Raw genomic sequence first — 23,925 nt, forward strand, 5'->3', positions numbered from 1 at the left:
CAGATTGAGGAAGGGGAAAGGGTAGAAGCAGGACAGGAGGCAGGAGGCTCCCACGATGCCCCAGGTATCAGCGGACAGTGGTTCAGACCAGGGCAATCATCATGGAGCTCACAAGTGATGTGATTCTGGAGATATTTTGAAGGGAAACCTCATATAATTGGTTTACAGTTGTGGGCTATGAGAAAAAAGGAGAAGTCAAGGATAGCACTATTTTTTTTTTTTTGTCTGAAACACTAGAAGATTGGAATTCTTTTCTTTTCTTTCTTTCTTTTTTTTTATTTCTTGTCATCCTTACGCAGGGGCCATGCTAGTCTTCTCTGTATTGATCCAATTTTAGTATATGTGCTGCCGAAGAGAGAACAGATTGGAATTCTTATTAGCTGAGATGGGAAAGAACGAGGGAGGAGCAGATTTGGGGGGTGAATATAAGAAACTCAGGTATAAATGTGTTCAGTTTTTTTTTTTTTTTTTTTTTGAGACAGAGTCTCACTGTGTTGCCCAGGCTAGAGTGCCGTGGCGTCAGCCTAGCTCACAGCAACCTCAAACTCCTGGGCTTAAGCAATCCTACTGCCTCAGCCTCCCCAGTAGCTGGGACTACAGGCATGTGCCACCATGCCTGGCTAATTTTTTTCTATATATATTTTTTAGTTGGCCAGATAATTTCTTTCTATTTTTAGTAGAGACGGGGGTCTCGCTCTTGCTGAGGCTGGTCTCGAACTCCTGACCTGGAGCGATCCACCCGCCTCGGCCTCCCAGAGCGCTAGGATTATAGGCGTGAGCCACCGCGCCCGGCCTAAATGTGTTCAGTTTAAGTTGTTTATTGACTATCAGTCTATGGCCTGGTGTCTTTGATTAGTTTTAGGAAATGTTGGTCACAGACTCTTCCAACATTGCTTCTGTCCCATTCGCTTTCTCTCTTTCCTGTCCTTATGGCATTTCAGCGACACATATGTTAGAACTTTCCACCACACCCCATATACGTCTCACGCCCCATTCTGAATTTGGATTCTTTGTGCTTTTGTCTGGATATTGTTTTCCAACTCATGCTTCAGTTACTGTTTCTCTCTCCAGCTGAGTCCAAGTTGCTGTAACCTCTTCTGTTGAGTTGATAGTTTCACGAGCTCCATTTTTCAATTCTAGAATTTCCATTTGTCCATTTTTATATTTGTTAATTCTTTGCTGAAATTCTCCATCCTGCTCTCACTCAGCTTTTTGGGTTCCTCATCTGCTGTTTTTACTGTCAGAATCAGCAAACTGGTCACATAAAACTAACCCCAAATGATAAATTCCCTTCTCTTGGCTTCCTTCCTCTTTTGCATTTTAGAACCATATATTCTCTGTGCCTTGGAAGTGCTCCAAGGTCTGCAGACAGATGTTCTTTATTTTTTGTTCATCTTTTTTTTTTTTTTTTTACAGTGGGAAGTTGAGTCTAAACAACCTAGTCAAATATTTCTGGGAACCAAACTTTCATGAGAGCTTCTTTTGAGCCTACCTCTCAGTCACAAATCCATGCATTTATTTAAATCCCCACCATCACCATTCCTGTCCAAGCAACTCATCTCTTTCTCAGAAGGCAAGAACTTCCTAACTGGTCTATCCATACTCAGGTTTTTGTCTTCTTTAATAAAGATAATGATGTAGCAGTAATAGGTAAGGTCATAGAGTCTGCCCAGGTTGAAATCCAGCTCCACGTCTTACTTGATGCGTAACACTAATCATATTCATTAATCCCTGGAGCCTCAGTGTTCTCACCTGTAAAATGGGTCTGACGATGGAACCACTTTCAAAAATTGTGAGAATTAAGTAAAATATCCCTACGGGAGACTCAGAGTAGTATCTGGCATACAGTAGGTGCTCAGAAAATGTTAGCTGCTATTTTTATTGCCTTCTGCAATCTGGCTCCAGGAAGTGGTCGTACAGATATGTTTGAGACACAAATGTGATTATGCCACACTTATGCTTAAAACTGTTCCCACTCTCTTAAGGATACAATATCATGTCTTTATATGGCCCTTTAGGTAGTCCTATTCAATCAATGTGTGTTTTCTTCCTCATCATTTTTCCATTTGGAATTGACTCAGCTTAGAACAGGCAAAATTATTTCCTGACATGGGGCTTCCACAGAAGCTGTCTCCTCCACCCACCTTACTCTTCCAGCCCCCCACTCTGTGTTTATCTTTCCATGGTGTTTAACTCTGTGACGGCTCGTCAGTCCTCACACTCCTGCTTAAACTCAACAGCATCCGTGCGGCCTTCCTTGAGGTCTGCTCTCAGGGTCAAGTCCCTTTTTCACACAGGCTCGTGGGATTTACTTCTCTTTAGAGCATTTGCTACATCAGAGGCCGTGGCTTGCAGTGCACCAAAACTTCATGGCTTCTTGTATGTGGGACAGGATTGTCACTGGAGGCAGCTGCCCCACCAGGGACTATATTCCCAGTCCTTCTTCCACCTGGCTGTGGACTGATGCTCACCGTTGGAATGTGAGCAGCAATGGTATTTGCCCCTTCAGAATTTTTTAAAAAAGAAATAGGCGCCCCATTTTCATTCTCCCTTTCTGCTTCCTCTTGCTGGTAACAGAGTACTCAATACTCCAAGGCTCCAGGGGGCATTGGAGTCGTGGTTGGAAGGATGCTGGATGCCCGAGACAACCCATGGAGGAACTCTGGCTGCCACCTGGGACGCCCACATGGAAGTTAACGTCAGTGGGAAATAAACATTCCTTGGTGGCAAACTACTGGTATTTTGAGGCTGATTTGTTTTTAAAAATCTAGTGTTAATACAGTTTACATAATTTTTTGAATAGTTTGCTGTGTGTCTTCCTCATTAGACTACGAGCTCCATCGACTTGTGTATCTCAAATATCGGGCACGGGACTGAGCTCCTCATGGCACCCTGATATTATGTGTTGGGTGACAAGAGGAAATTGACCAAGTCACCTTTATTAAGGCTCATTGGGGTGGTGACTTGTTTAGGGTTCCATATTCTGTGTGAGTCATGTTCTGCATGAGGCATTATAGTATCACAGGTGTCCAACCTCCAGGCTGGTGCTCAGAATCACTCTCCACACCCCACAGCTGCCAGTCTGGATCTGGGGTTTGGGTCAGAGACGGGATTCGGGCAGGGCAGGGGTATGGACGATAATGTCTCAAGAGGACAGTTCTCTCCCCTGCCCCAGCCAAGGGAAGGAGTAAATAAGCCTTATAGGTGACCTTTCTGTGAAATACTTGGTAAGTAAACCACAGGGTGGTTGGGACTGAGCCTCTGCCCTCCCATCCTGCAGAGCTGTCTGTCTGCACGGACAGGTTCTGTCCTTCCTATCCAGAGAAAGGGGGAAATTAACGGGCCCCGTGGACCCCTTCCTTGTTCAAGGTCCAGGAGTAAGGCAGCTGGGAGAGGAGAAGGCAACCACCCTTGCACACGGGGTTTGTGGTTTGTGGTTTTTGGCAACGACTTTCAGGTTAGGTAAGACTTTTGGAGTTAGGTAAGTTTCCGGAGGGAACATGGGATGTCTCCCTTTGATGTTACTTAGAACTTCAATTTGACAAATTTCTTCTAAGTATAGAGGAGTGAATCACCCCAAATGGAACATCAGTGGGGAGCGTTATCACAACGTGCCCCTTTGCTACACATGGTCGTGTGCGCCGCCTCTTCAGGTTGCTTTTCACGTGAGATGGAGACGTCTGGCTGCTCACAAGAAAAAAACAATGTGTGTTTCCCCTTTCACAGTGCAGCAGAGTCTCGGGGACGTGCTACCCACCCGGGAGTTTTGTTTGCAAGTCTCCTTTGCATCTATGTGTGACCATAATAGCTATTTATAACCAAAAAATCTGAGCAGAAACGATGTGTGTCACTTCCAGGCCAGCGATTTTGCAAGAGGTTGTATATTCTCTGCTTCCCTTTCTCTGTTGGTTGGAAGTAGTGGACATAGTTGCCAGAGAGGACAGAGTGAGCCGCAAGATGGAAGAACTGGTGTTCCCGAATCATCCTAGAGGGGAAACACCAATTCTGCCCAGAGAACCCTCACTGGTCGTTTGCATGAGTGAGAAACAAACCCCCTTTGTATTAGCCGCTGGAATTTTAAGGTTTACTTATTACAGGGGCTAGCGTTATAACCCTAACTCTCATATCACAATAATCGTTAAATAATTTGTGATCAGCTGTGTGATTCTGTCTTTAGGCTGGGCGCTATGTTGAGGGCAGGGGCTGTATCTGTTTTGTTCACTCCTGAATCCTAAACACCATGCTCATAACAGGTAATCGATAAGCATGGGTTGATTGGCTTCTGAAGAAAGGGAATCCGCATATTTATATTTATGAAAGTTCATAGGAAAAGTGACTTGTCCAGTGTTGCTGAGGCCGTGGGAGAGGGAATCAGAGGAGGAACGCATTCTGTCCGGCTTCCCACCAGTGTTCTGCACCACTCTCAGCATCTTCGTGGCCGGTCACCATGCACACCTAATTAGAGCCGCCGAACTCCGGGATACTGACAACTCCACACACTGGCGAGGATGTGGAGCAACAGGAACTCTCATTCGCTGCTGGTGGGATTGCAAAATGGTTCCGTTACTTTTCTACACAGTGTGGCTGTTTCTTATAAAACTAAACATAGTCTTACCATACAGTGCAGCAGTTACGCTCCATGGAAATTACCCAAAGGATTTGAAGCTTATGTCCACATAAATACCTGTACACAGATGTTTATAGAAGCCTTATTCATAACCGCCAAAACTTGGAAACAACAAAGATGTCCTTCAGTAAGTGAAGGGATAAACTGTGGCATATCCAGACAATGGGACATTCATCAGTGCCAAAAAGAAATGAGCTATCAAGTGATGAAAAGACATAGAAGAACCTTAAATGCATATTACTAAGTGAAAGAAGCCAGCCTTTCTGCTTCCAACTACGTGACATTCTGGGAAAATCAAACTATGAAGACAGGAAAAAGATCAGTGGTTGCCAGGAGTTAGGAGGAGGGAGGGATGAACAGGTGGAGCACGGAGGGTTTTGGGGGCAGTGAAACCATTCTGTGTGAGACTACAGTGGTAGATATATGTCGTTACCTATTTGTCAAAACCCATCCAGTGCACAACACTAAGAGTGAATGAACCCTGATGTAAACTATGAACTATGAGTTACAATAATGTGCAAATGTAGGTTCATCAATTGTAACAAATGTACTACTCTGGTGGGGAATGTTGGTACTGGGAGAGCCTGAGCCGTGTAGGGGCAGGGTGTATATGGGAAATCTCTGAGTCTTCTGCTCAATTTTGCTGCGAGCCTAAAACGGCTGGAAAAAATGAAATCTATTTTTAAAACAGAGTCATGTTCCCCATCCGACTTTGGTGTTTGGCTCATGCACGCTGAGGTTTTAGGGTCGGTTAGGTGAGCAGCGCTTTGTGAAGCAGTTGAGACATATCTTATTGTGTGAAACATCTGTTACCAGTGATGAGGTTCATGGTGAGAAGAACTAAGTTCAAGGAAAAGTTCTTTTCCTTCTTGTGAGAAGATCGGTAAGGAAACCACAACATGCTTGGGGCAGAGTTCCTGATGATCACTTTCTACAATTCTGTCTGTCCTGTCCGGCTTCATAGGTTCCACTGTTCACCATCGGCCCTGGAGGAAGACAGCGTCGTGGCTCTGCCGTGGTCCCTGCCCTGATCTTTCTTGTGGAGCCTTGGCGTGGCCGAGAGAGATCCACAAGCTCGTAGAGCAGATCCTTCCCAGACTCAAAGCTTGGGTGAGGGGGAGGCTCGGGGACACAGGTGATTCCAAAGAGAGCTGAGACAAGATGGAAATACAGTGTGTACCCAGCACCAGGCATCCCTGCCACAAGCTTGGATCCGCAGCGTAGAGGCTTCAAGTGCGGATTCTGAGTGAGTGAGGGGCATCTCACCTGAATTTCTCTCCAAGACTGTGTCTGCTCCAAACTCCTGGGCATGGAAGGGTGAATCCTGCTCCAAACGCTCAGAGCCTATTCTCTCATCTTAGCAAAAAAAAGTCCACCAGGGTTGGTTAACAGTGACGACCAGGAGCTTGGAGTTCCCCCAGGAGTGGCACTGGGGTTAAAGCCTAGGAAGACATATTGGCTCGTTTCCAGGGACTTTCCCCAAACCCACTGTCCAAGCAGAATCAGGCTTTGCATTCAGGCATAATAGGCTTGTGTTCCTGCTGCAGGAAGCTCCCTGGGACTCTGTGCTGAATAGACAACGAGCAGAGTCCTAGTCCCAGAACAAGCAGGTTCCATTGGCATCCACGAACATTTCCAAGTTCTCCATCACATCCCTGACAAAGATACTCACCACCTAATGACTATTACTATCTGAAAGTTGTCCAAATAAAAATGGAGTCATTTGTGTTTACAAAACCCTGAGCTGGGAAGGCCATGAAGGGACGATCCCTATACACAAATGCCTAATAACAAGAATTATCACAAAAGACTGCAAAAACTGCTAGCTTGAACAAAGGCCCTTGCAACTTTATACACAAAAAAATACTTCTGCAAGGAAATATACCTGGCAGCTGCCTGTCCAGCCTCAGACTGGTGCCACCCTTGTTAGCGATCTTGTAGCCAACGATAATTATCTCAAAACAATTATGTAATCCTTCTCATTTCTTCTTTAAGAACCTTTGTCTTTCTTTATCTCCCCAAATATTTACGTATTATAGTTAGTGTGTTTCCACTGCAATGTCCATTCCCGAATACCATTTTCTTTTAGAGAGCCTCTCTCTGTCTGTTGTTTAGGTCGTTGACCAGTATTACCACTGGTCACAAGGTGCGCTCTGCTGGGATTGGTAGTTTCAGGCTGTAGATGTGCCCCAAGGTTCTCGAGCCCCAGGTTCTGCCCTCATGTATTGAGGAAAGTGGCTGGTTGTTTGGGCCCTTCTGTCCTAGAGTCCAAAACAGAGGGACAGTGAGTGGGGAGAGTACAGCCACATATTCATCACGGCTTCCCCCTTTGCCCCAAACAGTGTGTGAGAGCCCTTCTCAGACAAGCCAAGACTCGGCTTGGCTTTGGGAGGTTTTGTGTATCTCCAGTTGTCTTAGAAGTTCAAGTCGGCAAGATCCTTCTTCTATCCAAGACAGAGGAGCCAATCACCCTACGAACCTTCACTCGGGGTAGACCATCATCGAGATCTGCTAGAGTTGCTTCTGGGGAGGGTAGCTCCTCCCGGTCCTCAGAAGCAGTGGACATGAGAATCCATGGTGGAGGGGTGGTGCTGTCCTCCTGAGCTCCATGGAACACAAATGCATTGCCCTTCCTGGTCCTGCTTGTTGGTGCTGTCCTCCTCAGCTCCATGGAGCACAAATGCATTGCCCTTCCTGGTCCTGCTTTTTATTCCAGCACCCATCTGGGTGCCCATATGGCCCCAAACCCTAGGGCCCAAGGACATTCAATTACCTTAGGATTTTGCGTATGTTGTTGGGCCACCAAATGACACTGGGAAAAGATGGGAAGAAGAAAATTCACGTTGGTAGAATATATATTATATATTGTCTGGAAAGTCTGGAAAGTACCCAGCCATTGTTAGTGTAACAGGAATATATTACATGGCTGGAGCTCTCGTATACCCAGCAGTGGTTTGCTGGGTCAGATGGTAGTTCTATTTTTAGTTTTCTGAGAAACCTTCATACTGTTTTCCATCGTGGTTGCACTAATTTACTTTCCCACAAGCGTTCCCCTTTCTCCACATCCTCTCAAGCTTTCGTTATTGCCTTTTTGATAAAAGACATTTTAACTGGGGTGAGATGATATTTCATTGAAGTTTTGATTCACATTTCTCGGCTAATGATTTTGAGCATTTTTTTCATATACCAGTTGGTCATTTGTATGTCTTCCTTTGCTCATTCACAGACATAGAAAGAATAATTCTACGCTTTGTGTGGAAGCAGAGAAGATCCCGTTTAGCAGAAGCAATTTTAAGCAACAAAAACAAAATGGGGGGTATTAATTTACCAGACTTCAAATTATACTACAAAGCTGTGATTATTAAAACTGCTTGGTATTGGCACAAGTGCAGGGACACAGACCAATGGAACAGAACAGAAAATCCAAATATAAAACCATCCTCATATAGCCATCTAATCTTTGACAAAGCAGACAAAAACATACTCTGGGGAAAAGATTCCTTATTTAATAAATGGTGCTGGGAAAACTGGATAGCCACATACAGAAGACTGAAACAGGACCCACAGCTTTCACCCCTCACAAAATCAAATCACGGTGGCTAACAGACTTAAATCTTAGGTGGGAAACTATTAGAATTCTAGAAGAAAATGTAGGAAAGACTCTTACAGACATTGGTCTAGGCAAAGAATTTATGAAGAAAACCCCTAAGGCAATCACAGCAACAACAAAAATAAACGAATGAGACCTGATTAAATTTAAAAGCTTCTGCACAGCCAAAGAAACAGTCACAAAAATAAACAGCCTACAGAATGGGAAAAAATTTTCTCATACTACACATCAGATAAAGGACTGATAACAAGAATCTATTTAGAACTCAGGAAAATCAGCAAGAAAAAAATCAAACAACCCTATCAAAAAGTGGGCAAAGGACATGAATAGAAATTTTTCAAAAGAAGATTTAATTGGATTATTTGATTTTTTCATATTGAGTTGTTGGAGCTCCTTATATAGTCTAGTTATTAATCCCTTGTCAGATGGGTAGTTTTCAAACATTTTCTCCCATTCTGTGTGCTGTTTCTTTGTTGATTGTTTCCTTTCTTGTGCAGAAGTTTTTCACTTGATGTGATGCCATTGGTCTGATTTTGCTTTGGTTGCCTGTGCTTTGGAGATATGACTCAAGAAGTCCTTGTCAGGTATCTCTTTGACATACTGATTTTGTTTCCTTTAGATGTATACCCAGAAGTGGGATTGTTGGATCATACGGTAGTTCTATTTTTCAGTTTTTAAGGAACTTCTGTATTGTTTTCCATCTTGATTATACCAATTTACAGTCCCACGATAGCGTACAAGAGATCTGATTTCTCCACATCTTCACCAACACTTGTCTTTTAAAAAATAATATCCAGAGTAGAATGGTTTTAAATGTGTTAAATATCTTGGGATTGTAGCAAAGATCATAATATTAAAAACTCAGAGGAGGATTTTTTTCATCTCCCATATTACATTCAAGGAAACTTTGGCTTCAAGTGCTGTACTGCTTTGCCCGAGAACTGAGGGTCATGACTTCGTGAAGTTGGGCTGACGTCCAAGTCAGTCTGTCGCGCAGCCTTTATTCTGCCTTGTCCCATAGGATTAGAACGAGGTTGACACGTCAGGCAATGAGTTTATCCTCATCTGAGCATGTGGGTAAGCAACGTTTTTCAGAAACCAAGGCCCTTCCTCTTGTCTCATTAGTGGAAAGAACAGGAGAGAGAGCTCTTCCCCTTTGTGTGAGGCGGTTGATGTAGAAACCTCACGACGAGAGGTCCTGGACGACGAATCCTGTCCCCGTGTGTGCCGCAGAGTCTGTCTTTCCTCCCTGGGGCTCCAGGCCACACTGCTGGGTCTGGGCCATGTCTTCCTACCCGACTACCCTCCTGGGCCTAGGTGAGTCCTGAAAGGAGGGGAGAGAGGGTTTGGGAGAGAGAGGAGGTGGGAGGCTTAGGGAAGTTCCCTGCTCAGGCCTGACCCCAGTCCAGCAGATTCTGGGGCCCTGGGGGAGGAAAGTGTTGCACCCCTGGCTACCCCTTGGGTCTTCCCTGGGCCTAAGTCTGACCACAGAAGACTCAGTCCTGAAGCAGGGGCCGGGCATGGGGATGAGTTCAGCTTGAGGAAGGACTGAGGGTGCAGAGGACCTTTTTTGAAGAGGGGTCTTGGGAATTTATCTTGAAGCTATTTTGGAGCAAGAAGGACTATACTCAGATATTAATGTTGAGGAAGGATGGTTTGGTAATTATGGGATGCTGAATGCCCCCCACCACCCAGTTCCATCAATGCCCCTCTTGATAGCAGCCCTGTGAGGAAGCCAGGAGTTGGGTGCTGTTCTCACTGGGGCTTCTCTTCCAGTGCTCTGCCTGGGCTGCATGATCCACACACAGGAGGGTGAGTCACGTCTTCCCAGGCCCCTCTGCACCCCAAGGGCAGCCCTGGATGGGAGTGATGTTCACTCTGGGAGGGCCTGGAGGGAAACCCTTAAATATACCCCAAATGGCAAACAACCCCAAATGTGTAACTGTCACACAGTTCTCCACCTGTCTTCTTTTGTTTTTCTTATTTTTTAAAATGTTATTTTTAATTGACAAAAAATAATAGTGTGTTTATGGAATACAACGTGATATTTTGATATATGTTTACATTGTGGAATGTTTAAATAAGGCTAAGTAACATATCCATCCCCTCCCATACTTACCATTATTATTTGTGGTAGGAACATTTAAAAATCTACTTTTTTTAGCATCTTTGAAAAATACAATCAATTATTATCAACTGTAGTCATCCCACTGTACAATTGATCTCAAAAACTCATTCTTCCTGTCCAACTGAAACTTTGCGTCCTTTGACCAATATCTTTCCCACGCCTCACAATCCCAGCCTCCGATAACCAGGGTTCTCCTCTCTACTTCCGTGGGTTCAACTTTTTTAGATTCCACATATAAGTGAGATCGTGCAGTATTTATCTCTCTGTGCCTGGCCTATTTCACTTAGCACAATGTTCAGTTCATGTATGTTGTTGCAAATGATGGAATTTTCCTTCCTTTTCAAGGCTAAATAGTATTCCATTGTGTATACCACATTTTCTTTATCGTTCATACCATTGATAAATGCCTAGACTCATTCCATATCTTGGCTGTTGTGAATAAGGCTGCCATAGGCATGGGAGTGCAGATATCTCTTTAACACACTGATATCTCTTAGACACACTGATTTTCACAAAGACAATTCAAATCCAATGTAATCTACTTAAACCCTCCCTGAATTTTCCTCACATAAACCCAGACCTCACTCAGCAGCTCCTTGGCAGGGAATATGACAGTCACATGAGCAGAACCTGAGAATTCACCCTGGATCCCATCTTCTCCATTCTCTTGTATGCAATGTATCTCCCAGGGTTGATGTCCCCCTACATTTTTCTCACCTTTCCCTGTCTCTTCATATACTTTTTCGGACTCCCCTCCAAGCCAGGGTCTGCCTCAGCCTGGCCACGCCACTGCTGCCCACTCCCTTCTTGGCACCAGGGAGATTGTCATTTGCATTGGAAAAGCACAAATATGACCATAATGCTTTCCACAAGTTTTAAAAATTTCTTTGAACTTTTTTTACTTAATATTTCATTTTAAGGCAAAATATTATTTTTTCTCAAAGCCCTTCTACTTTTTATCTTCAGCTAGAATCAAACCTATGCCTTTTCCTTGGGTCTGAGCACAGGCATGTTCCAGCCACATCCTGTCCCCACGCCATCTGGCTCATGTGACTCTAGGTACCGCAACTTTCTTTCATTTTCTCAAACACACCTTGTTATGCCCAACTCTGGGCCTTCTGATTTTTTTAAATTACACTGATTTTTTACATTACTTATTTTTAAAATGGACACATAAAAATTGTATAAATTTAATGTGTATGATGTGATGTTTTGAAATACGTACACATTGTGGGTTGGCTAAATCGAGCTAATGAACATATTCGTTACCTCACATACTTATCATTTTTGTGTGTGTGCTGAGAACACTTAGAATTTGTTTTATGAGTTAGCAATAACAAGACTACGATACTTTGTTATGAACTATGGTCACCATGGTGTACAATAGTTCTCCTGAATTTATTTCTCCTGTCCAGCTGAAACTTTGTATCCTTGGACCAACATTCACAAGCTGATTTTCCCACTTTCAGTGGCTGGGTGTTCCCTGTCTGCTCAGCTTGGGTAATTTACCCTTGTCCCTCAGGTCTCAGTTTGGGTACCTCCTCCCCCTGATTTCCCAGAGGAGGCCAGCTCTGCCTCCCACTGGTTCCCCTAGATTCCTGCTCTCACCCTGAGGACACGTATCACAGTTTGTAGCTGCAGATTTGGACAAGTATTCTGTCAACTTCTGTTCTCCCTCCCAAACTTTCAGCTCCAAAGGGCAGGGATCCTATACAGGTATTTCTCACACTTATGGGACTTGTGGCACTTGGAAGGCATTTCTAAATCGATAGATAAGGAACTAAGACATGGTTGAATGGAAGAATGAACAAACAGTAGATGAGGAGATGTTGGTCAACAGAGAAAAAATTTCAGTTAGGCCAGGCGCGGAGGCTCACGCCTGTAATCCTAGCCCTCTGGGAGGCCGAGGCGGGTGGATCGCTCGAGGTCAGGAGTTCGAGACCAGCCTGAGCGAGACCCTGTCTATACTAAAAATAGAAATAAATTAGCTGGCCAACTAAAAATATATATGTGGAAAAAATTAACCGGGCATGATGGCACATGCCTGTAGTCCCAGCTACTCGGGAGGCTGAGGCAGAAGGATCACTTGAGCTCAGGAGTTTGAGGTTGCTGTGAGCTAGGCTGACGCCATGGCACTCACTCTAGCCCAGGCAACAAAGCGAGACTCTGTCTCAAAAAAGAAAAAATCATGCTGTATACCATAAATATATATAATTTTTATTTGTCAATTAAAAAAAAACACTGAATGAGTGAATTGAACCCCTGCCACCTCCCTGCCTTTATGAGAGGTTTTGCTAAATTTGACAGAACCTTCCTGTTTCCTTCAAACCCATACTTCCTCTTCCACCTCCAGCCAAACTGAGACAAATGGGAGTTTTCAAGCAAGTTAACAACAAGGAAATGGAAATTAGGCTGAGATGAAAGCAGACAATATAGAGGAAAACTCGAGGTGTTTGCCCAAGAGAAGACTTGCATTAGAAATGGGAACTGTCATCAGCTGGCCATCTGCTGTGAGCAGAGCTGTGCTGGGTGATTCACCCTCTTCCTCCCCACTCCAGACTCTCCTAAGAGCTTTGTAATCTCCCCACCCGCACCCCTTACACAGTCTCACCTGGGGCCTGGCCAGTTGCCCTGCAGGCCCCAGCTCAAGTCATCTCCAGAATCCTTACCTCCCTGTCCCTCACAACAACCTGGTCATTCATGTCATCCTCATCTTGTCCCCACCCTGCCCCCCCAACAGGGAGGGAGCTGGATTCTGCAGCAGACATGCCTGGGCCCCAGGATAATCTGACACTTCCCAGGTGACCCTGAGCAAGGCCCAAGGTGCAACTGCGTCTCCAGGTCCTTGCTGTCAAGTGTGAAAAGTAACTCTGCAGTGATGTGAATTTAAATGCATGCAGATGGGCAGGAGAGGCAGAAATGTTCTAAAGCTGGATTGTGATCATGGTTGCACAACTCTGCAGATTTGCTAAAAACATTGAATTGTGACCTAAGATGAATTACATGGATGGCAATTTCCTTCAAGTGGACCCTGAGACCTTGCTCTGCTTCCCTCCTAGGGACCTTGCCCAGACCCTCCATCTCGGCTGTGCCAGACTCTGTAATTCCCCGGGGACAGCCAGTGACTGTGGTGTGCCGAGGCCCTCCTGGGGCTAAGATACTCCGCCTGGAGAGGGAGAATAAAACCCCTCCATTCAAGGATATTACTATTGTGTCTCAACCTGGTGCATCTGCGACAGAGGCCAGATTCCACATTGAGGCATTTAGTGAAGTCAATGCTGGGCGTTATCAATGCATCTATAGTAAGGAGTCCGGCAGGTGGTCTGATCGGAGTGAATTCCTGGAGCTGGTGGTGACAGGTAAGAATGTCACCAGCCCCAGCCCTCAGGTTTGTCCCCAGGTCCCTGGGCGTGTCCCAGGTGCCAGCGGCCTCTTTCCATAGACTCCCCTGTCCTCCTCCTGACCCCAAGCCCTCCCCTCCTGCCCACTCTGCACACAGATCCCCTCTGCCCTCACACGGCCTTAGATTCCTGGAGGCCTGGTCTCATCTGGACACCACAGAAGGACTGAACACGTAGCCCCAGCATTGGGTGGGCATAGAGCTGGCCCTGCTGGGGTGGGTGGGAAGTGGGTTCCCTGGGATTGGGTGGGGGCAGACCCCCTTCTAGGGAACCAATGTCTGTCACTCAGGATAGTTCTGCTCCCTATTGCTTCCCGCTGAGCCAGAACCTGTGGTGGCCCCAGGCCATGTGTCCCCTCTGCTGTGGTCCACCTCCCACTGGGCTGGTCACAGGGTCCAGGGATGACTTCAGACCAGGACTGGACAGTACTTTGGGTAATCTTTGTGTTGAGAACCATTCTTGCTTCTGTATGTGGTGAGCCCCAGAGATGTCCTGGAGTCAGAGCCCAGCGAGGAGGGTCCCACCCACCTCCATGTCCTCGAAAGGCCTCAAAGGAGCTGCTTTTTGATGGTTCCATGAGGTCAAACAGAGCACAGTGTCTGGAGGAGCAGAAGGGGTGACCAGCCTTCAGCAGAATGGCTGGAGGGGGTGGGCTCGCCCATGAATCCAGTCCCAATGCCCTGTTTTCTCAGTAGTCTCAGGACAATGTCTGGGATGGAGGGATGGCCAGATGCAGCCATTGTATTTTGTGTGTTTATTTCAGAATATTAAGGGGGTACAAATGTTTTTGTAACATGGATCACTTTTGTAATGCTTGAGTCACGGCTATAAGTGTGCCCATCGCTTGAATAGTGTTTATTTTACCCTTTAGGTAGGTTTTAGAGAGGTTCCTTCCTCTCTTTCCCCCCTGCTTGATTTTCAATGAGTATTACTTCCCTCAGGGCACACTTGTGCTCATTGGTTAGTTCCAATTTAATAGAGAGTACACGTGGTGTGTGTTTTTCCATTCCTGTGATACTTCACTTAGGATAATGGTCTCCAGTTCCATCCAAATTATTGCAAAAGGGATTAATTCATCCTTTTATATGTCTGAGTAGCACTGCATCAAATACATATACCATATTTTGTTAATCCACTCATGAACTGATGGACACTTGGGTTGATTCCACATCCTTGCACTTGTGAATTGCGCTGCAATACACATTGGAGTGCAGGTGTCCTTTGACAAAATGACTTCTTTTCCTCTGGGTAGATACCCAGTAGTGGGATTGCTGGATTGAATTGTAGGTCTACTTTCAGTTCTTTGAGGAATCTCCACACTGTTTCCGTAGTGGTTGTACTAATTTGTAGTCCCACCAACAGTGGATAAGCTTTCCTTTCTTTCTGCATTCATGCCAGAAACTATTATTTTTGGACTTTTTAATAAAAGCCATTCTAACAGGGGTAAGGTGACATTTCGTTGTGTTTTAATTTGTATTTTCTTGATGATTAGTGATGTTCAGAATTTTTTTCACATTTCTTGGCCATTTGACTATCTTATTTTCAAAAGTTTCCATTCATGTCTTTTGCCCACTTTTTAATGGGGTTGTTTGGTGTTTTTTTTCTTGCTGATTTGCCTGAGTTCTTTATAGATTCTGGATATTAGCCGTTTATTGGATGTACGGTTTGCAAATATTTTCTCCCATTCTGTAGTTTGTCTATTTGCTCTCTTGATTATTTCCTTAGCTGTGCAGAAGCTTTTGAATTTAACCAAATCCTACTTATTTATTTTTCTTGTTGCTGTAATTGCCATTGGAGCCTTAAATTCTTTGTCTAGGCCAATATTTAGATGAGTTTTTCCTACATTTTCTTTTAGAATTCTTATGGTTTCATGCCTTACATTGAAGTCTTTTATCCATCTTGAATGAATTTTTGTGAGTGGTGAGGGACAGGGATCCTGTTTCATTCTTCTGCATGTGTCTATCTAATTCTCCCAGCACCATCTATTGAAGAGAGTTTCTTTTCCCCAGGGGGCATTGTTGTCTGCTCTGTCAAAGATCAGTTGTCTGTAGGTATATGGTTTTATATCTGGGTTCTCTATTCTGTTCCATTGATCTATATCTCAATCTTTGTACCAATACCATGATGTTTTGGTTACCATGGCCCTGTAGTATAGCTTGAAGCTTGAAGTCTATGATGCCTCCAGCTTTGTTCTTTTTGCTTAAGATTGCTTTGGCTATTCGGGTTCTTTTCTGGTTCCAAATGAAGCACAGAATTATTTTTTGTAGATCTGTGAAATATGACATTGGTATTTTGATGGGGATTACATTGAATCTGTAAATCACTTTGGGTAGTATGAACATTTTAATAATGTTATTTTACCAATCCATGAGCATAGTATGTTTTTACATTTGTTCGTATCCTCTGTGATTTCCCTCCTGAATGTTTCATAGTTCTTGTAGAGATCTTTCACCTCCTTGGTTAAGTATATTCATGTGTATTTTATTTTCTTTGTGACTATTGTGAGTGGCATTGAGTCATTGATTTGGCTCTACTTGACTGTTATTGTTATATAGAAATGCTACTGATTTTTTTTATTTCAGCATATTATGGGGGTACAAAAGTTTAGGTTATGTATATTGCCCTTGCCCCCCCATTCCCCTGAGTCAAAGCCTCAAGTGTGTCCATCCCCCAGACAGTGCGCATTGCACTCATTTACTGATTTGCTTAAATTCATTTTGTAATCTGAGACTTTGCTGAATTTATTTATCAATTCTAAGAGTCTCTTGGTGGGTTCTTTGGGGTTTTCTGGATATAAGATCATATTGTCAGTGAAAAGAAATAGTTTGACTTCCTCTTTCCCAATTTGGATACCCTTTATTTCTTTCTCTTGACTACTCTGGCTAGAACTTCCAGCACTATGTTGAATAGAAGTGATGAGAGTGGGCACTCTTGTCTTGTTCCAGATCTTAAGGGGGAAAGCTTTCAACTTTTCCGCATTCAGCATGAGGTTGGCTGTGGGTTTGTCATATAGTGCTTTTATCATTCTGAGATGTATTCCTGCTATGCCTAGTTTGTTGAGGGTTTTTGTCATGAAAGTGTGTTGAATTTTTTCAAATGCTTTTTCTGTATCTATTGAGATGATCACATGGTCTTTGTTTTTGCTTCTGTTTATGTGGTGAATCACGTTTATTTATCTATATATGTTGAACCAACCTTGCATTACTGAAATGAAGGCCATTTGGTCAAGGTGGATTTTTTTTTAAGTGTTTTTTAATTTGGTTTGCTAGTATTTTATTGAGGATGTTTGCATCTATGTTCATAAGGGATATTAGTCTGTAGTTTTCTTTTTTGTTGTGTCTTTTCTGGCTTTGATGTCAAGGTGATACTGCTTCATAGAATGAGTTGGGGAGAATTCCCTTCTCAATGTTATGGAATGATTGGAATAATTTCTGTAGCATAGGTACCAGCTTTTCTTTGTAGGTCTAGTGGATTTTGGCTGTGAAACCATCTGGTCCAGGGCTGCTTTTTTTTCTTGGAAGTCTTTTTTATTATTGCTTTGATCTCACTGCTTGGTATTGGTCTGCTCAGTAGTTTTATTTCTTCCTCTTGGGAGCTTGTGGGTTCCCAGAAATTTGTCCATTTCCTCTACCTTTTCTAGTTTCTTTTCATAGAGATTTTGATAGTATTCATGGATAATGTTTTGTATTTCTGTGGTATTAGTTGTAATGTTTCCTTTTGCATTTCTGCTTGAGCATATTTGGGTCCTTTCTCCTCTATTCCTGGTTAATCTAGCATGAGGTCTGTCAATTTTGTTTATTTTTTTAAAAGAACCAAGTTTTTGTTTCATTGATCTTTTTTATTTTATTTTTTATTGATACATAATAATTGCACATATTCATGGAGTACGTGAAGGCTGAGTCCCAAGCAGACCTGGTGCTGTTCACCAGGCTGATCAGGATGGCATTGCAGAAACCCAGGATTGGCAGCTACCAGATCTCTGCTGCACCCGCTCTCTGGTGCAGTGTCTCTGCACAGACTCTGAGCAGCTCCCCAGTCAGCCCAGAAGTCTGCAGTGGAGGAGGGAGACCCCTTACATCTCGAGCCACCTGCAACATTTATTCCTCTCCTAAAAAGTGTCATCCCCCCCCAGGCTGCTTCCATTCTGCTGTCTTCCCCTCTCCCCAGCTGTGTGAATTGTTTTGAGACCCCCAGCTTAATCTCTGAGATGGTGCACGGTGTTTGTAAGAATCAGCCACACCCTGTTCGATTGAGTCAGTAGATGCTGTAACAGGCTGCACAGTTGTTCTCCCTGTCAGTAGTTGGTGCTTGCAGGAAAGGGCCAACTGCAGTGTTGTTCTCTGGGGCCTGTGCCCAGCTCTAGTTCCTCAGGAGAAGCACCTGAATGCCCCAGGCAGTGGGAGGGGCCCTGGAGCTCCCAGGGGATTGCTTGGTCTCCACCACAGCAGAGGTGGGTGGAGTGAGGTTGGGCAGGGCTGGATCTAGGGAGCCTGGCTTCAGGCTCCACAGAGGGATTTCCTAGAACTGTCTGGGCAGGTATCAAAGGTCAGCACCTGGGCTGCTGGGGAAAGCAGCTGGGAAGGGGACTGGAAAGTCTGGTTCTGGAGAAGGGGCCATCTGTAATTCACTGACTGGCTATTATCAGTAGTGAGTTTCACTTTTCTCCCTCCCCGCATCCCATGAGTCTCCTTCCAGTGTCTGGTTGCAAATGGGAGCCCAAACTGGCTGAACTCACCAGCAATGGCACCATGGCTTGAGAATTCCCTGCCCTGGGACTTGTGGGGAAATGGGTGCTCCACCAATTCGCTGCAGCTCAGACCCACACTGCACTCTCCTGTCAGTTCTGCTGACGTGGGCTCCCTTGCCTCTTGAGTTTAGTTCTCAGATCTGCCCTCTGTGGCCCCTAGCAACCCAATGGAGTAGTCCTGGGGGTACAGGATCCAGCCTGCATATCAGACCCACCAGCAGGTGTATCCAGGGAGTGCCAGTGGGCAGAAGACTCCCAGACTGAGTACCCCAAGGTCTACTGCAGGTCCTCAAAGGGAACAGTGGGGGCCCCACTCTCTGTGGAAATTTCAGATGTGTGAGTGCACCAGCAGAGAGGCGACAGCCAATTTTGAGAGTCTTGGCTCAATCATCCCTCTTGGCTGCAGTGAGCGATGGAGCAAGAGAGTCTGAATGGACAAGAGCTGGCACTCTAGCCCTTCTGGTTCCACTCCCTGGGACCTGCACAGAATGTCCAAGCTGTGGGATCACACAGATTCTCTGGGGCCCACCTCAGTCTGGGCAGCAGTTGGGAAATGAATGTGTGGAAACAGGTGATGTGAAAACTGAAGGGACGGAGCTCCCTGGGGTGGAGAAAGAGACTCTATGTGTGGGAAAGCAGTACAGTGTCTGCTGTCTCAGCTCTGGGCCATGGCCACAGGGAGCGACCCTGAAGGGGCTGGCAGCCTGATGCTTTCTTTTCACAAAGATCTCAGTTCAGTGGTTGCAACAGCCCTTGGGCTCACAAGGGTGGACAACCTCCCAAGCAGCTGGGCAGCCCACTGAGTACCAGAGGTGTGAGGGAAAGAGAAATGAAATCCCCACGTGTGCCCTCACTAGGCTCTGAGCTTCTCTTGGGTTGATCTCTGCCCATATCTTTTTTCTTCCTGTTCTGCTTTGCAATTTCTCCCCATGAAATCTCTGGCAAGCTCTGGCACCCTTCCCCTGGAACTACACCTGAGCTGTGCTCATTCCCTCCTCTCCTTTATCTGAAACCCTTCCTTCCCTCCAGAACAACATGGCAACCAATGTCTTTAGTCAGCCATATTTTCCTTTAAATCGTGGCAAATGTTTTTTTTTTCAAACAGAGTCTTGCTCTGTGGCCCGGGCTAGAGTACCGTGGTGTCAGCCTAGCTCACAGCAACCTCAAACTCCTGGGCTCCAGTGATCCTACTGCCTCAGCCTCCTGAGTAGCTGGGACTACAGGCATGTGCCACCATGCCCGGCTAATTTTTTCTATATATATATTTTTAGCTCTCCATATAATTTCTTTCTATTTTTAGTAGAGACAGGGTCTTGCTCTTGCTCAGGCTGGTCTCGAGCTCCTGAGCTCAAACAATCTGCCCACCTCGGCCTCCCACAGTGCTAGGATTACAGGCGTGAGCCACTGCACCCGGCCATGGCAAATGTTATAAAGCGAAAACATAGACAGTGATGTTGTAGAATAGCAGGTGGTATCTCGGATCTTGGACATGGGCAAGGTGTCGAGGGAAGTATGCTCTGGGAGAGTGAAGTTTTCTAACTTTCTTTAAAAGATATTGAAGATGTGCCTTGGGAGCAGGGGAGAAGAGGGGGTGCTGTTCCGAGAAGAGGGGACCTGTGGGCTCGGAGGAGGGTGAATGTTCACAGAGGCAGCAGCCATGCTGCATAATGCGCTGGACCCGGGGGGTCTCAGCTGGCGCTCTACGCCCTCACTGACTAGCTGCATGGCTTCAGGCAGCATGAGCACATCGCATCGGGACTTGACTTCCTCCCCACAGAAGGGTGGTTTCCACCCCCATCGGGGGGTTGCTGTGAGAAACAGATGAAATTGGGGATGAGATGGGTATTCTTGTGCTCTGGTGGGGACCCAGAATGTGGTCAGCGAGAGGAAGTTCTTCTTTCTCTTCCCACCAGTGGTCGGTATCTGTAAAGGTCTGCAGAGGGCAGGGAGTGGCACCATGTAACACAGCTTCCTGTGCAAAGGAGATGTCCTATATCTGCGCCATCCAGTAGGGATGTCATTGGCCACGTGTGGCCACTGAGCCCTTGAGAGCAGCTAGTGCAGCTAGCTTCTCATTTCATTCAACTTTGATTAAATTTGAATGCCAAGGGCTGTGTGTGGCTAGCACGTTGGACAGTGCAATGTGCAAGATTCTACTGGACAGTTCTGGTCTCAAAGGACCAGGCCAGGTCCTGGGGTGTGAATGGAGGTCCCTGTGGTGGGTACTGGGGGGACTGTGAGCCTTCTCTGTCCCTTTCAGGCCTCTGACCCCATCTTCTCTGTATTCCCCCTTCTTAGGAGGTACACAGAGGCCTTTGGATGACAGTGACAATGGTGGTGAGTGATGGGGACATAAGAGCCAGAGCTTGGTATGTGTCTCTCGGGGAAGGGGGAGAAGATCGGGCTTTGGGCTTGGTCCAGCTCCAGCCCTACCGATGGCTAGCTGTGTCCATGTGCCCAGAGGACTTCGGCTCTCAGACCCCTGCGGTGAAGATGGGACTAAGGATTCCTGTGTTGCAGGGCTGTTATGCACCTGGGAGATTTTATATATTAGTATGTCCACCGCAGACGTGCAGCATGTATGTGGTATACAGTAGGTGCTCAATACAGTAGGCATGTGTGGATCTAGAAACCCATTTCCGTATTCCCTAGACACACCTGGTCTTGGAGGCCTGAGGACAGAGCAGCTTTATGTTCTCATCGGGGTCTCTGCGGTTTTCCTCCTTTGTCTTCTCCTCCTGGCCCTCTTCCTCCTTCGCCAGCGTCAGAAGAAACAGGGTAAATGTCAGGGGGAGGTGGGGTGACTTGGGGAGGCTGTAAGGGCAGTGCCTCCCTTCTTAATTCAGACCCCGACTGTCCTCAGCGTCCCCCAGCAGGAAGGACGAGGAGCAGAGGCCGCAGCAGAGGTGAGGCACCTGGAAATGACCCCCGGCCCACACTCAGTGCCCCAACCCCGGGCTCTGGGCTCCCGTGATGCTCATTTGTTTTTTCCCTCAGGCTCAGCCAGGCTGTTGATGTCCTGGAGAGGAAAGCAGGTAAAGGGGGAGGAGGGACAAGTGAGGGCAGAGGAAGTGGGAGCTCAGTACCAGTCAGGACGCAGTGGGTGGAGGAGAATGTCTGGGAACTATCTAGGAGGTTCTAGATTGGGTACAGAATGACATATGTCTGAAATTGTGAGGTTTCAGGCAGTTTTACCTTGTGACGTCCACCCCAGAGGACTGAACACGTGTCTTCTCCCCTCCAGATGTGGCCACTGTCAATAGACTTCCAGAGAAGGAGAGAGAGATGGACACCCCAGTAAGTCTTTGTACTGGTTATCAATTGCATGTAACAAAATGTCCCGAATTTAGCAGCTTAACAAAACTATTGCATTTTCTTGGGTCAGGAATTTGGGAGTGGCTTAGCTGGGTGGTCCTGGCCCATGGTCTCTTCTGATGTTGCTGTGTCAACCAGGGCTTCACTGGGCTGGAGGATCTGCTTCCAAACGTCTCTATCTGCTGGCAGGAGTCACGTGGGACTCTCCACAGCCACCGGCTTCCCCCAGAGGGAGGGATCCAAGACAGGGAAGGGCAGAAGCCACATTGGTGTTTGTGGCCTCACCTTGGAAGTCAAGTGTCTTCACTTATTCAGTTGGTCAAATAAACCACCGCTAATACCATGTGGGAGGGGACTGCACAGTGCTGTGATTTCAGGAGGGGGAGCACTGGGGCCCTTGGAGGTGGCTACCACAGTCCTCCATCCATCCCCACAGCCCCTCCCTTCACTCACCCCCCACCCAATGCTCACTCACTCTGGGTCTCTCTCCCCAGGCCCCTTCTGCAGGGGACCCCGCAGAGGTGACGTATGCTCAGCTGGACCACTGGGCCCTCACACGGAGGACAGCCCACGCTGCATCCCCACAGTTCACAGAGCCTGTGGCTGAGTCCAGCACGTATGCAGCCATCACCAGAAACTAACCGCAGGCCCACCTGGCCCCTGCACCTGAGGACACAGGAAGTCTAAGGCAGCCATTTGGAGGGCTTTGCCTTGTCTTCATCCTGACCTGGAGAGCCAGCCAGTCAGCTCTCCTGGGGACAAGAGCTGGAGCCTGGAGATCTCTAATCAACATCCAGAACATTCATTTACCAAGTGGTCCCTTCCACAATTGACCAGATACTTGGAGAGACTGTGTTGTGGTTGCTTCAAACCTCAACTACCGTCACCTGGCTGTTTCCAAAGACCCAACTACCGTCACCTGGCTGTTTCCAAAGACCCAACTACAGTCACCTGGCTGTTTCCAGAGCCCCAGCTGCAGTCACTTGGCTGCTAGCTACAGGCACCCAGCTGATTTCATGAACAGTGCTGCAGGCTCCCAGCTGCTCCCAGGTGTCTCCTAGGAATTCCCAACTTCCCCAGAGACTCCATTTTAATCAGCTACTCAGCTGACCCTAAAGACCTTCCTAGACTTTAATTGCTAACCTTGAGACTGGGCTATACTTATGCAGCTGAGAGCTGAGCTCAGTTAACTGGGTCATACTTTACTTTGTGCATCAATGAATAGTTTGAGAGACCCAACAGCTGGCAGCCCTGTGCCAGGTCCTGGGTGCACAGGTCACTTGGGCCGTGTCTCTGCCTTCACAGTTGTTCAAAGCTGAGTGGGTGAAACAAGAGCTACAGAAGAGATGTCAGTATTTTCTTTTTACTTTTTTACATTTAATTGACCAAGATTGTATATATCCAAGGTGTACGATGAGATAATTTGCTATCCACATACATTGCAATTCTTGCCACAGTTAAAGTCATTAGCACGTCCGTCATCACCCACGTCGGACTTGAGATCTCCTGAACTTGTTCATCTTGGGACTTAGAGCTGGTGTCAGTGTTTCCTGATGGAGCGTGTGTATCTGGGATGAATGAGGCCGGGGCTGAGGGAAGGTGTGGCTGGAAGAAGGCAGAGAGTTGAACCCACCTACCCACAGCTACACACGTGCACACACAGGACACACACACACACACACACACACACACACACACACAGCCACACGTCCCAAGAGAGCCCTTAATCCAATGTTGAAGGGGACATATCTGTGTCTCCACCCACTTGAACCCTCAGACCTGTTCTCCCCATTCAGATTAAAACAGAAAATTACCCTATGGACCACTAGAGGGCGAGAGCGTCTCATTTGTGTTAATTTAGTTTGATTTTTTTTTTTTTTTTTTACCACCCCCGCCCCCACCAAGGACAAACCAACAAAAAAACAACGACAAACCTGATGTGGGGACTCAAATGGGCACATCTCCTGGTGAGACTCCGCCTGGGCAGAACTGCACATATTAAAAAAAAATCAAAACATCATATTTTACCCCATAATATATACAGCTATTATTTGTCAATTAAAAAACATATCCCCCCCCAAAGCTCCAGAAAACAAA

At 46.1% G+C, this 23,925-nt stretch overlaps 1 protein-coding gene and 1 non-coding gene across 2 annotated transcripts; one reads left to right on the plus strand and one right to left on the minus strand.

Annotated features, from left to right (window-relative positions):
• Positions 1-254: 254 nt before the first annotated feature.
• On the minus strand, positions 255-361 carry LOC123624872. The gene has a single exon (XR_006730238.1). It is a non-coding gene; the product is annotated as a U6 spliceosomal RNA (small nuclear RNA).
• An 8,992-nt stretch (positions 362-9,353) lies between these two features.
• Positions 9,354-23,650, plus strand: LAIR1 (leukocyte associated immunoglobulin like receptor 1). Its single transcript, XM_045531822.1, has 10 exons — positions 9,354-9,554; positions 10,014-10,049; positions 13,425-13,753; positions 18,674-18,814; positions 20,812-21,000; positions 21,111-21,291; positions 21,377-21,419; positions 21,511-21,548; positions 21,758-21,810; positions 22,323-23,650. Exons 1-10 carry the CDS (start codon positions 9,521-9,523, stop codon positions 22,467-22,469), a joined length of 1,191 nt encoding a protein of 396 aa, XP_045387778.1. The 5' UTR covers positions 9,354-9,520; the 3' UTR covers positions 22,470-23,650.
• The last annotated feature ends 275 nt before the right edge of the window (positions 23,651-23,925 follow it).

Source organism: Lemur catta, chromosome 19, assembly GCF_020740605.2.
Source record: "Lemur catta isolate mLemCat1 chromosome 19, mLemCat1.pri, whole genome shotgun sequence".
Lineage (NCBI taxonomy): Eukaryota > Metazoa > Chordata > Mammalia > Primates > Lemuridae > Lemur > Lemur catta.

Bases quoted from the DNA above. Each gene is read 5' to 3' on its own strand.
- LAIR1 (XM_045531822.1), top strand. From the start codon at position 9,521: ATGTCTTCCTACCCGACTACCCTCCTGGGCCTAG. The intron at 10,050-13,424 runs GTGAGTCACGTC...CTTCCCTCCTAG, and splicing joins CATGATCCACACACAGGAGG to GGACCTTGCCCAGACCCTCC. The intron at 21,811-22,322 runs GTAAGTCTTTGT...CTCTCTCCCCAG, and splicing joins AGAGAGAGATGGACACCCCA to GCCCCTTCTGCAGGGGACCC.